At 37.5% G+C, this 14,357-nt stretch overlaps 1 protein-coding gene across 1 annotated transcript in view; it reads left to right on the forward strand.

Annotated features, from left to right (window-relative positions):
- Window positions 1-12,594, forward strand: part of LOC149163371 (DNA polymerase zeta processivity subunit-like) — a 55,032-nt gene extending 42,438 nt beyond the window's left edge. The window contains exons 4-5 of the mRNA XM_089430728.1: window positions 11,758-11,947; window positions 12,085-12,594. Of these exons, the coding sequence (XP_089286854.1) occupies window positions 11,758-11,947; window positions 12,085-12,281 (387 nt within the window). The 3' untranslated portion in view covers window positions 12,282-12,594. The remainder of the gene's footprint in view (window positions 1-11,757; window positions 11,948-12,084) is intronic.
- Window positions 12,595-14,357: the final 1,763 nt, after the last annotated feature.

Here is a 14,357-nt window from a genome sequence, read left to right on the forward strand (position 1 = left end):
GATAGTTTGTTTATCAAAGAAAAAGAAATAAAGGGTCAGCAAGTTCAAATGCATCCAATGAATGAAGAGAAAATGCTAGGGTAAATAAAGGGTAGGCAGAAGAAGTTTTGGAAATATACAAGGTTGCCAACTCAAATGCACCTTCATCATGCTTAATCCTATGTTTTATGTGCAGGAGGAATTATCAAACGCAAAGGACATTCACTAAAGCTTATTCACTAATTTCCCCCCATTTCACTAAACCCTTTATTAATTTTCCCCTTATTCGTTATCCCTTCATTACCTTTACTTCCCTAATGCTTTTTCCCCTTCTTCATTTCTAAGCACCATTTCCTTTCATTTCCCTTGCAAAAATATCCCCTCCCCTTGATTTCACTTTCCCCCTTATTTCATCCCATTTCCCCTTCCCATGACCCCTTTTCCCTAGTGTGAAAACCATTCCCATCACAAATAATACCCTCCCCTTTATTAATTTCCCATTTTCCTTAAAAATCCACTAAAACCCCTTTATCCTAAGTTATTCCCTAACCTATAGTACCGCTTTATGTATTTAACTCCCCACGTTATAATTCCCCGACCCTCACTAAACCTTTGAATGTATTAAACCTGCCGCATTATTTATCCTCGGGCCTTGCCAACCACATCGCAACTTCGCCCTCGCAACTCCATTGCGCAATAGCCCTCCGACCAAACACTCCCAGATCTGACGGCCCATATCCATATCGCGTGCTCCCATCGTTCGACAGTTAAAATCCAAAAAGCACACGAAATTTGCGGTTTTGGCCGATCACTGTTTCGTTACGTGGCAGCACCACGTTGTATCGCGTGCTCTCAAAAAATACTGCACTCCACCCAAAAGCGGTGCGATATTGCATAAAACCACCTCCCCGCGTAAAATGAAACCACCCACTGTTCATTTGTTAATCCCGCGCCCAAATTGAACGACTGTTGGTTAAAAACCAAAAAAGCCCCCTTTTCACTGATTTTCGTTGCAAACACCTCTATCAACTAGTTCTAACACCCGGGAACTCTGTTCAACCATTTTCTACCCATTTGCAACTTGAAGACCCTGCCGACTCCAAATTGAAGTAGCACACAGACAATTCAATCTTTAAAAACCTCTGCTGCTACCACAGAACCCTGTCTGCACACCTAATCGTTGTTTTTCCAGGTATTCTTGAAAGAACCAGAACAACCCTGTAATTAAGCTCTGCACACTGTTTATATAAGGTTAATTAACTGAATTAATTAAAAAACCTTGCCAAACTAAAGAAACCCACTGTGCATCCGAAGAAACCCTTTCCTGCAGACTATATTCACCCTTCCCATTGTTCCAGAGCTTTTAACCCTACTCCTAAAGCCAGAGAAAGAGTAATTCAAATAGAATAAACCAAATTATGGCTTCCCAGAGCATTCTAAATGAGAAACCCCTGCAAACCCCTCACCTAGACATTGACCACCTCCCATTGGCCAACAGAGATTTCCAAATTAAAGACACATCCACCTCTAGCCATCTATTAAAACTCCACTGCTGGAGTAAAGATAAATTCCTTAACCAGAATGATGACATTCACCTATGGGAATCAAATTTGCCCAAATACTTGTTCCCACAGGTATACCTGTTCCCAGAAATCATCCATTTCTGCCAAGCTTGCTATATCCCAAGTCAAAGAGCCATAGTCTCTCCTGACCAACAAATTTTATTCACCATTACTGCAAAGTCAATAAATCAAATGCTGCAGGTCCAGCGAAGCCCAAATGAAACCCATTTTCCATTGAAAACCTACTTGAACTTTACATAAAGCTAGACCTTCCCAAGAGGGATCTTTCAGACTTTCATCCTAGAAGAGTCTCATACTCCTACAGACAGTCCTCCATACTCTGCCACCATTTTCTCTGAGAGGGCAAGACAAATTGTAACCATGCTGTCTTGTATCCTTGGGTATACTACTGATGAATTTGTAGATGAACCTGTACTTGCTTTCCTCTCTATTTTTTGCCCAGGCAAGCCTCCAGCTGCAATTTTCAATTTTGCCCAGTTCTTGGCAGACAGAATCCATGATCAATTGATTAGATTGCCAAATGAAAGAGTATTCAAATACTCTTTAGTATTGTTCCACATGTTCCTATATTTCCAGTCAGCATCCAAAAATTGGACACTAAGGGCCAACCAAGACCTGTCATTTTTTGGACACCATTGATCCAAAAATATTCCACTGTTTTTAGTTATAAGGAGTTCATTGATTCCTTTGTTCATCTAGTTGTAAATACGCTAACCAGTGGCAATCAACCTAGGATTAGTGATGAGATAAAAAGAGTTTTGTAGTTGTCTAAAAACAATAGAGTAGGAGATTGGTATCTATACTAGGGCCACACTGAAATCAGGATATATGGATGCCAGCTCACTCCCTACAAGCTGCCTAGATATCTCCCCATGAGAATATTTGCATTAGAATATTTCAGACAGATCATAAACTCAGATGATGTCAATTTTCTGTCAGCTAGGAAGAAAACACAGTTCAAGATCAAAAACCAGCTGGGCCCTTTTATTTGTAATAATAGGGAAGCTGGACAAGAAGCAGAGAAAATTTTACAGCAAATGAAGTTCAGTAGCAGTTTCATGTGGCAGTATGACCCTAATGGAGTCATAAACAAATTAAGGCTCAAATTCAAATTAAGCCCTTTTATGCATGAGTCCAGGCCAGACATTGAAAAATATGCCAACCAGTCAGAGTGGTTGGAAAATACCTTAATAGATGTGGAAAAGCAGATAGATACTAGTTCCTTTCTGTAGATTCCAACCCTACAAGAACAAATGGGTATTAGTCCCATTCTACAGACTCCAGCCATGCAGGACAGAAATGTAAAAAGAACCAGGGAAGAAGGTTCTAGCTCTAAAATGGATACTACAGATGACAGGTTTGAAATCATGTACAGGAAGAAGCCCAAGCTTAATCCTGTAAATGAGCAAGAAGAGACCATTGAGATAGTTGAAATCATTGATACTGACACAGTGGTTAAAAAGAATACAGCTCCAGTAGTTTCAGAGGAAACTCATCAACCTTCCACCTCAAATACTCAGATTATTGAAAAACAACTTAGTATTGAAGTCTCTTCATCCAGCAAACTAGTGGATAAAGAGAAAGATATAAAAGAGAAGTACAAAGAAATCAAGTTGAGGAATGAGGCATTGAAGGCTGAAACATATGCCTAGTACTTCAAATGGACTCCTAGCAATCAGAAGAGGTTGATGTCAGCTTTTGACATTAAAACTAGTAAAATGCAAATGACCTTTTTGCAGCCTACAGTCTAGCAGCCTAAAACATCAACAGATTATAGGAAGACAGAGTTTGAAGTTTTGGCTAGGGATGTTCACCCTATTGATCAAATTGAATTTCATAAGCAGGCAGGTGAAATGATTTACTCGACAATGACTAACAAAGCAATAACTGTGCAGAAACTTCAAAGTTCTCTAGACAACATCACAACACAATTTAAGCTAGAAAAGGCATCCTCACAGGCCAAGGATAACAAAATCAAGTCACTGGAGGACTTGGTGATTGAGATTGGATATAATCCAAATGACATCAAGGCAACAAAAAAGCTCATAAAGAAGAAAAATGAGGATATTGCTGCGTTGAAGAAGCAGTTAAAATTGCCTCCTACTGAACATCCACAGACCAAGGAGGTCCTAGAGAGCCAAACCCAGCAGGATGAAATGATGGATCTCATTCTTCAACTAAATGCTCAATTGAAAGAAATGGAGAATGAATTGGACAATTTAATACAGCTGAAACAGGTCAGCATTGAGACAGCTACTGCCACTACTATCCCTACAGTCACTACAACAGTGCCTTCCACTTTGGTAGCTTCATTGGCCCCAACAGCGCCAGTAGCTACAACACTTCCAATTGCATCAGCAACTACATCAGCAACAAGTTCAACAATAGCAACAACTCATCCAAGTGATGAAGCAAGTAAATTGGTCAAAACCATGGAGGACATGTCCATTCAGACCACTGAAATAAATAGACTTAAAGAACAAATAAAAAGTCTAGAGGATGAGAAGAAACTGGCTCAAATCATGCATAAAAATGAAGTATAGAAGTCAAACAGGTTGACTGAGAGGATAAAGAACTTAGAAAAGGAATTAACATTGAAGAATCTACTTGCTCAAGGAAAAGAGAGTAGCTGTGGGCCAATATCATTGACTCTGTCAATGATATTTGGCCATCTATACAAGTTATCTTTGAACAAAATGATTTAGTCAAAGGGGCTGGTGAAGCAATTCAAAGGGTTAAGGCCGAACTTGGAAATATGCCAGAAGGAGCCTCAAGAATAATCCAATTCCTTAACTCAGAATAAATATGAATTGCAGGAGCTTGGCATAGTTGACAGAACTAGCACTATACTAGAAGTGAAGAAGGTAATCATCAAGAGGAACTTGATGATGCAGCTTGAGGACAAATGCCAAACCATGGAGCAAGCTATAGGTAGGTTCATAGTCAAATTTGATGCTTTGAGGCATAAAGGTCTGCCTAATCCATTGGTAATAAATGACAGGTTAATGCCACATGAAGATTATGACAAGAGAATCAGAGAAGTGGCAAAGGAGCAAGCCAATAGTTCCTTTATGAAAGGGATGCCTACAGGAAAGGTTCTTTACCAAACTTTTGAGAACCTCTTTTACCTCCAACATGAGGTAAAACATCTTTTTGTAAACAAGCCCACCTTTGCAAATACACAGAAGTTGATGAAGTCTACAAAAGAATGGTAAATATTAAATTACCAGATACAGAGACTTGGGAAAAATTAAATGATTTACCATGAAAATGCAAGGTAAACAATGGATACAGAGCATTGAAAGAAAAGCAGTAGATCAGCTAAGTCAAAGAGTATCAGATGAAAGAGTATCAGTCAAAAGGCAAAGTAAAAGAACAGTCAGCGTGGAAGACAAACAACAAAAGAGAAAAAGCAACGTAATATCAAAGAAGAGCCAGCTGCAAACAATAAAAGAGGGACAACTTGCATTAGTTACATATCTGTCTCTATCTTCTTGCATGAAGATATTTCTTTTTCCTTGAATAATTCCTAAATCAGTTTAGGATATTTTGTAATAATTTTTTGTATAAATACTTCATAATTCGAAGTATTAAGTGTGGATTGCTAAACATTTCTATAGTTGTATTGATCTGAAACCTAAGGGTTCATTGTACCATTTTTCAAGTCAACAGACTGGACTGAGTAATAAAGGCATTGCATTACAGGATTCATGTGTTGGGCCACTTCAGTGAAGTATTTTCTATTTGTCAAATTGTTATCTTCTTAAGTGTTTCACATACTTGCATTTTATTTAAATTGAATGAAATAACTAGAATATTATTACAAAATTTGTTTAAGTACACTCTGTCTTGAACAGTTATTCATTTTAAAGTTTTCTTCTGATATCCAGAGTAGGGAATCCTTCACTTCTCTCTAGTTTCGATTGACCTCTATCATTTCCCTCATTATCTGGTTTAAGGAATCCTTAACTACTCCTTGACCCCGATTGAAAACCACTTCACCATCCAGCCTAAAAGATCTGAATTTATTCACCTACCTTGCCCTATGAACACTATCTTTAGAACTTGATTTACTCCTGTTTTCTTGACACTTGACCCCATAGCCCAATGGTAAAAGACATCCCTTTATCCATCTAAGTCAGTGATTCCACCACCAAATCAAAATCAAAACCCAATCAAGTTTAAATAACTAGCCTAAAATCAATTAACTCAACAAAGTCAAATCATAAAGAGAGAGCCCTCTCTGAACATTAGGAAGGCTAGATCCTGATCTCAAAAGTAGGTTTGTGGTTACCTCTAATATTTATTTGGACACAAGATAACAACCCTAGGGAAATTTTAGAGTGATAACAACGGCCACATAAGAAATGTCTATGACTCAAATATAATATGGCCCGGATTCCACAGTAGGGAGGGCGGACCTGGCTTGCACTGTCACAGTAACCCCAAGATCCATATCTTGTGTGATTATGGTTTTGAGTGATTGTATTCTTGTTTGTTCTCTAATTTTTGCATAATATATATTGCATGCATGAAAGTAGTGACTTAATAAATCCAAAAGTGAAAGGAAAATAACCTTCATAGTATAGATTTCGGAATTTAAGTATAATTTTATGTTGTGACGAACTGTCCAATGGAATATCCACTGTAATTTATGGATCGTCAAGCTCCTGAAGTTAATGCCTCAAACCCTAGAGGATGCGTTATCCTATCATTTTTAACCATTCACTCAAGCTGATGATTTTGATGAAGGCCTAAGCGTATGTCTTCTATAGTGCATCTCTCTTGGTGTTCATGTGTTTGGTTATGGTGTGATCTTCTTGGCTATGTTTGATCTCTTCCTCAAGCACACTATGATATGTATTTAGCTCTCTTGTAATCAACAATAAATGATGTTATAAATCTGCTGTAATTTTGTATTCTTGATTTGTTTTTCTGAATTGTTCACCATAGATTCTATCTCCTAGTGATCTCAATATATATTTCTCTACACACACGCACACAAAAGTTAATTGGGTTGGTGAAAGTGGGTATGTTGGAAACATTGAGAGGGGGGGTGAATCAATATTTCTTTTCAATTGTTACTTTTACCAGTTAGATCACTTATATTTAGAATACAAAATGAACAATAGGAATAAATGCTTTTATTAATATAATCTTTACAATGAATCAAGTACAATATAGGTAGGGCTCCAACCCTAGATGAAGACACCCATCTTCAATCTCCCAGGCTCCAACCTCTATTTGCCAAGCACCAACTTGGACTTCCAAGGCGCCAACTTGTATTTGCCAAGCACCAACTTGGACTTCCAAGCCTCCAACCTTGTCAATTTTGAGGCACCAACCTCAAGGGCTCCAACCCTATATCTGGTTCAGGCTCCAACCTGGTTTCTTGAGGACTCCGATCCTCTAGGGCTCCAACCCTATCCTCCAAGACTTCGATCTTGTTACTTTGAGGCTCCAACCTCTAGGGCTCCAACCCTATCTCTGGTATAGGCACCAACCTGGTCTTCTTGAGGACACCTATCCTCTAGGGCTCCAACCCACAACTTCAATTCGTCAATATAAGATTACTAGTTCTTCACGGCTCCCAATATCATCTGCAATGAGCCCTGACAAAATATTCACCTTCAACAGTGCCTTCACTTAATCTCCAAATCACTTCATCAATGACAACTTTATCTTCTCAGAAGCTGTCACCACAACTCTTCATTTCACCCAAACAAATTCTCCAAGGTCACCTCATGATGACTTCAGCGATGCATCATGGTCTCCAAGAGGCTTCAATAGGTCTGCATATAATGTCCTTCAACGAGCTGCTTTACCAAGACTTCAAAGATCCTTCAATAATGCTTTGGTGATGTGTCAAGCAAAGCCCAAACTGTCTTCAGATGTCTGCTCCAAAGTACTCTCCAAGGTATGCTCAAGTATATCTTCACAAAGTGTCTTCAACGGTGCTCCAAGAGAAAACTTCTGAAGATGGTCCAAAATCTCTTTAAAGACACTTCTAGGTCTGGTCCAATGTCTGCTTAAAAAAGTACTTCAAGACTGTTCCAGAAATCTTCTAGGAACACTTCAATAATACTGCCTTTACCCAACAATTTTCCAAAGTCTGCTTTTCAAGCACAAGTTCATGCTCCTTTATCACAGGTTTATGCTTCAATAAGTATATTCAATGGTGCTTTAAATGACTCTTCAAGATCTGCGCTTTAACCTTCTCCAAAAGGCTGCTCCTAGATTTTACAGCACTATAAAGTTTCCTCTTCAGCAAGAACTCGCGTCTCTTCAAAATAAGCAGGTTCGAGTTGCAAAACTTTTGCCACAGTCCGAGATATATAGTCACAGGTTTGAAATATGTAAATCACAGGTCTGCACAGTATTCACAAGTCCAAGCTTCAAACAGAAAATCTTTTCTGCTCCACAAGCTGAGTTGCAGTCTTCCACAAGTCCAAAATATTCTGTCCATCTGTCCAAATCTGAGGTCTGGTTTGAGCTGCTACAGGTGAGCTGTGCTTCAAAATCAAGTTGAAAGGAGGTCACAATATATAAGCTACAGGTTATGTTTCTTGATAAGAGGCCAAGACACAAAATATTGCTCCACGAAATTCCACAAAACTGCTCCACAGTTACACAAAGATCCACGCAGAAATATTACACAGTGAAGACTCCACAGAAGTATGCCCAAACGTAAATCTCTTTTGTTCTGTGCTTCATGACCGAAAAAATGATTATGAAATGAAGTTTGAAGCCCTTATAAATAGTGGTTTTCGCAAGCCAAGGCGAAGAGATACGTCACTAAAGGTAGGCCGACTTGGGTCGGCTAGCACAGGTCAGCTTACTGTCATAAATAAATTTCTTAACTTCAAAAATCCATTTCCCCCAAACTGCTTGGAGTTTCGGGCCAAGTAATAGCTCGTTGGAAAGGCAGAAATGTGCTCTAAAAGATGGTGTAGGTGTCATAATGAATTGCTGCCTCTAAGGTAGTGACAAATATTTTTTAGTGTGACTGGTCATTTATTAGTGCAGAATTTGAGGTAGGGAAGTTAGGCTTCTTGTTAGGTTTCTTCATCATAGGCTTATAATGTCATCAAGATAGTGATATGCCATTAATCATATGCAGCATTGAGTTTTCCATGTCATCATAAAGTCTTCCATCATCAAGATCATCTGAGGTAAGAACATCTAAGGTTATGGCTTCATCATCAAGATCATCAAAGGTACATGATTGGCACTTCTTCATTAGTGTCTTGATATCTTCAAGAGTTATGACATCATTTGGCATCTCAAGAATATTTGTCATCCCGGCCAATACCATATTGACATCAATGACAACCTAGATTAACAGGGTATTCTCTTATCCCACATGAGGGTTGAAATTTTGCAATAGTGGCCTGTTTGCCCTGTAAGGATGGCTGAAAAGCAGTAGAACTAATATGACCATTAAGTTGGGTCGGGTGGCCTCATGTCTGTCTACATTAAAAATGGCAAATGGTGTCCCACTTTCAGGTGATGGTTTTGCTATCTGGATGTATTCTCAAATATTCCTATTGTATGGATTTCATATTGCATAGCGGAGCATCTACCAAGGGGAGTAGAGAGATAGCAAAAGAGAGGAGAAAGAACAGTCTGTACTACCATAGGGGATAGTAGCAGACCATACTGTCACATAGTACCACAGTGGGTTTGGTAATCTCTATGGTCTCCATCGCACTCTCTGATTTTAAGAAAAAAACATATTCCTTCATTTGCTGTAATATTTACCTACATTGGGTTTCTCTACAGTAAATATTGTGTTTGTGGTTTTCGATTGTGTCTTTGCTGCTGTTGTTTCGTTCTTATTCTCAGATTTTATAGAATTCGTATGGTGTGTTTGTTTTCCTGTTTAATCATTAAATACAAGAAAAATGGCGTGGAGCATAAGCTCACTGTGTTAGCAGTAAGTTTTAGGTTTGTTCTGGTGAGCTGACCATTGGGATTATCGAAAGTGGTTTACTTATTCTTATGAACTAATGATGTACATAGATAATGCTCAGTAAGGATAAAAGTCAAAATAACAGATATTATACTAATAGTTGATTTATAGGCAAAAGTTAGCGTTGTAGGGTCCCAAACTTTTGCCTCTTTTTCATATTATAATGATTATTATTACTATTATTTTTAAAAATTTAAATATTTGAGTCTTTTTGAAGGATTCCAGCTGCTGTGTTCTGATGCCAGCAGGCCAAAAACAGATCCTCTGGCATTACCACTGTTTAAAATGATCGTTTCTGTATCTGGGCCAGATCCTATCTGCAGAAACTCAGATCCTAGATCTGGTAACTCAGGATTTGATAAGTTGTCTTATGATAATCATGATCATCTTGCTTATGCATTATTGGAGATTTTAGTTTTTAATAAAAGCAAAAAAGCTCACGAAAAGTTCCTTACAACATGTTTCAAGTGAGGTTCATTTACGCCACTGTTGGGAACCAAGTGTGACTTAGAGTGCATTAGGAAGAGTAAATGTAATGAAATGTAAATGACAGCTGAATGTACTTGTAAAAGAGATGCACTTGTAAAGAAGATGAAATTGAAATGTGATGTAAATTACCTGAAATGTGAATTTGCCACGGAGGGAAAGTTAGTTAGGATATTTTATTAAAACATTCCCCTCTAGTTTTACGATAAGTTTTAGGCTTAGGGGCTTTGCTGAGGCATTCATCGGAGTTTGTGTCTTTTTTTGGGAGTTCTGCATAGGGCTTTGGGGGGAAGAGAAGAGTTTTTGGAGGCAGCGCAGCCTGCCTGCCACCATGGCAGGGAGGGCTGGCATGTTATGTAAATTTTGCTTGTGTTAATGAAGGAATCCGGATTCCAGTTCTGTTTTCTTTATGTGCAGCAGTTTGCTGGTATAGTTTCCTTGTTAATTTGTTTTGCTGTTTGTAGATGTTTTTTTATGTTATATTTTTGCAGTCATTTTTCTTTTTGTTGGCCCTCCTGGCCAGAGGGAAAATTTTGACAAACAACCACTTATATCCTTGAGCCTTGATTACTATAGTTATAATGGAAATAATGCATTTGTCCTCACAGAAATGGAAATGTGTCAAATTGCTGATGATTATTTGATTCTCAAGAAAGAAATGCAATTTGAATCCCAAAGAAATGAATTTCAAAGGTTTTGTGATTTAACATAACTTGAACACTACATTTACAAATCACGAGTATGATAATTAAATAGAAAAATATTGCCTCAAAAAGGGCTTTGTTAAGTTGAGTGATAACTTTAAGGTATTTATCTGTTCAAGTTCTTGTTTATAGGTATAATTTTTTGGCTGTTAAGGAGACTTTGCGACATTTGGATTTGTTTTCCTAAAAAATTAAGGTAAAACGAATGTCTTGCGAAAGGAGAAAGGTTTTCTTTAAACAGTTAGCGGTTTATAACAGAACCTAAGTTTCTCAAAGACATTTAGATATCTTGTGACCAAAACTATGGGTGAAAACATAACAGTAACTAGATCTAGCCTACTAAATATAGCCTATAATATGAATATTTCTATTTTTTAGGTTTTATATAACTTCAATTGTAGCTGGTAAGCTTTTTGAAGATTGTCGTTTTCTTGTAGGGTTTTGTATTCACATTTCAGACAAAGGCTTCTCAATTTTTTGGGTTACTATTCTATGCAGAATGGTAAATATTCAAAGTAAGATGAGGAGATGAAGCAGCAGGCAGAACTAGAATAATATTATGAATTTAAAGGGAATTCTTGTTAAAATGAGGTTTGGTGGTAGCGATAAACACTCTAGCAAGCCTTGAAGCTCATTGGGATGGCCTCCAATATGCAAGGCCAATGCACCAAATCTTTCTAGAAGTTGATGCATGCAAGTTTCAGATTTCATCATTTTGATGAATTTTTATGTTAAGTCCAGATTCTATTGTTGAGAGCTGGCCAATAAATACGCCAGTGAAAAAAATATTTATGGAGCTTGGGATGTGTCATAAAAATATTGGATACTAGATTCTATCTAGGGTATAAATTTCAAATAGGAAATTCGTATACCTTTTTCAAGTTAACAATCAAAATTGAAGATAATCTGATGAAAAACTAGACTCTTTTGATTTTATAATTAGCTGCTTGCGTAATGGAACTTCCATCCTTTATAAATTGCCTTTTCAGTGATTTATTGTTATTGAGAGCAATAATAAATGGTTCCTGAACAGGATATTGTGGAGAGAGTGGCAGTCATCTTTAGTGACAAAAATCAAATACCAATCGAGAAATTTGTTTTCAGATTGAAGGTGAATCAATCATATAAGTTGGATTTCCCGGAAAACGACCTTGAATATGCTTTAAGAGCTTTTCTTATCAAGTTGTCAGCCTCTGAGTCAATGCTTCAGCCACTTCCGGATGGTATGTATTTTGTTATTCCGATGGTTTGTATTTTGTTATATGCAAATTTAGGACTTTGCCAGAATATACACAAACAAATATTAATGTGTAATTTGGCTCAATGAATGACCAGTGAAGATGACATTTTTATGTAACAGATTGCACATGGGAAATACTAGGCTACTTCAAGCAAATTCCTGGTGATGCCAGTGATAAAGGGCAGTTTTGGTTACCTACAGATACGAAACATTGGTCGCAGCCACCATTGATAACTCCTATTAAGTCCATGAGCAGTGAACCATTAAATGTGCAATTGTATATAGAACATCCTTCGGAATCAGATAGAAAACTATAGTGTAGTGTTGCCACTTCAGGAATTTGTGATTGACATAGGAAATTTAAATGTGCAGATGTATAATGAATGATGCACACATACGGTAATTATTGCAATTGTGTTTATTTATTTGATGTCTAAGAACATAGTCTGTATTCGTGTTTTGGACAAAAGTTCTTTTTTGTTCAAATTTAAGCAAGGTGACTTTGTTGCATACTGTATATATAGTTTATTCTGCTAGCTCTTACTAAAGCTTTCAAATATTTTTGAACAATATCTGGACTTTTTCTTCTCAGTTCTGTTATATCATATATGGTGATTTATTTGAAATTTTTATTCTTCTTATTTTTCTTACGTCTTTCCTTGGAATCTAGCATTGTCATTTGGCTTGATATGCATGTTATTTGTGTTACTTGGACTTGTTTTCCTTAAATCCCCACCTTGATCTTTTGGAGCCTCACGTTGTAGCCTTCTGCCAACTTTGTTAGCCACCTTGGTCCTCACACAGCCTTAAGTCACTAGTTCCTTCAATATTTATAGCACCTATACTCCTTGTGCACTATTCCTTCGGCAAAGAAGATGATATATTTCCTTGCAAATCTCCTTTGTCACTGGAAGTCATACTATATTGTTGTTGTTATGCACCACCAAGGATGGTTAATAGCAATATTACATGCACTTGGTGGGATCACACAACCTGAACCATTTGTTATAATGAAATGCTACTGAAGCAGCTCTTTCCATTGTCAGAGAGGGGGAGAGAGAGAGAGAGAGCGAGAGAGATCAACACAATTTACCTCCAAATCCTTGCTTATAATTTCTTAGCTTTTGTGCACTTTTTCAAGCTGCAATTGAGGGTAATCTTCTTTATCATTGTGACCTTGTTGGACTTTTGTCCACATTGTGAGGAACTCATCTTCCCAAGGATAATGGTGTATTGGAATGCACACTAGTTGCTGACATGGATTTCCTTGCCAAACTGAAGCCATCTATTATTGTGAGGTAGTGGGGGTGGTTGGTTTGCAAGCTTCAATCATTACATAGTGGCTATGCAATTTGATTCTTGTTTTTAACAATGAAAAATAGAGGCTATTGATGTATCTGCATATGATTGTGGAACGATTTCTCTTCTTGTTCCTCTAGTTCTATTATTCTTGACGAGGGAGTTCAATCATATGTCCACTATGAGAATAATGACTTTGTAGGGTTTGGACGTAGAGGTCAAAATTGCGTGCCTTGCTCACAGTTTTGTTCTACTACGAGTTGCACCAAAGGAGATTTAAGGAGACACCAATCCTTATTATCATGGTCATGTGTGTTATGAGTCTCACCACATACTTGAATCTTTCATTTGTTGATGTTGGCATTCACTGATGTTGGGTATTTTGTGTAATGTACAATATGAGTCTGTTTTTTCAATATCTTCTCATTATTTATGGAATGAGGTTGTTGGGTGTGTTTGTTCCCATAGGAATTGGGGCACTACTTGTGTTTTTCCTCAATCACAAGTCTTTAGAGTGATCATTGAAGGTTTGTTTCGATGAACAATGGACTTCTTAGTGGTATTGAAGGGTTAAGCAATCAAATATTGGAATCAATCCCTATGTTGGCTCTAGTTATGGAAGGAATTTTTCATATCTCCTTGCTTAGATACTAATCATGGCATTCAAAGAAAGATAGCAATTCATACACCATGTAAGATGTCTGTAGCTGATTTTGAAGATAACTAAGCTGGAAATTGCCATATTCTGTTGTATCTTATTGTATTGTAGAGCCAAACTCCTGTCCTTCTAGGTTTTGATGTCAATGATCTAAACCTGGAGTAGGATAGGTCATCGAGGTGCACATTCCTATCACTATGAGGATAGCAATGGTAACTATGACTTGTCGTGTTGCTTATGACCAAGCAAAGTTGTGAGGCCCAATTAGGATGACGTGGTGAGCTCAAGTAATCAAAAACTCAGAGCAAACGTAAACAGGGATTTAACAATGTTGATATGTTGCATGATTGTATTTGACCGAGCAAGTCTTATGGGACTAGAGGTTAAGTGTGAAGGCACTATATATAATAGTAGAAATAAAAAGAGAGAGAACATA

This window comes from Pinus tabuliformis, chromosome 5_1 (assembly GCF_031772625.1).
Source record: "Pinus tabuliformis cultivar Carrire ecotype Pingquan chromosome 5_1, CPIR1, whole genome shotgun sequence".
Taxonomy (NCBI): Eukaryota; Viridiplantae; Streptophyta; class Pinopsida; order Pinales; family Pinaceae; genus Pinus; species Pinus tabuliformis.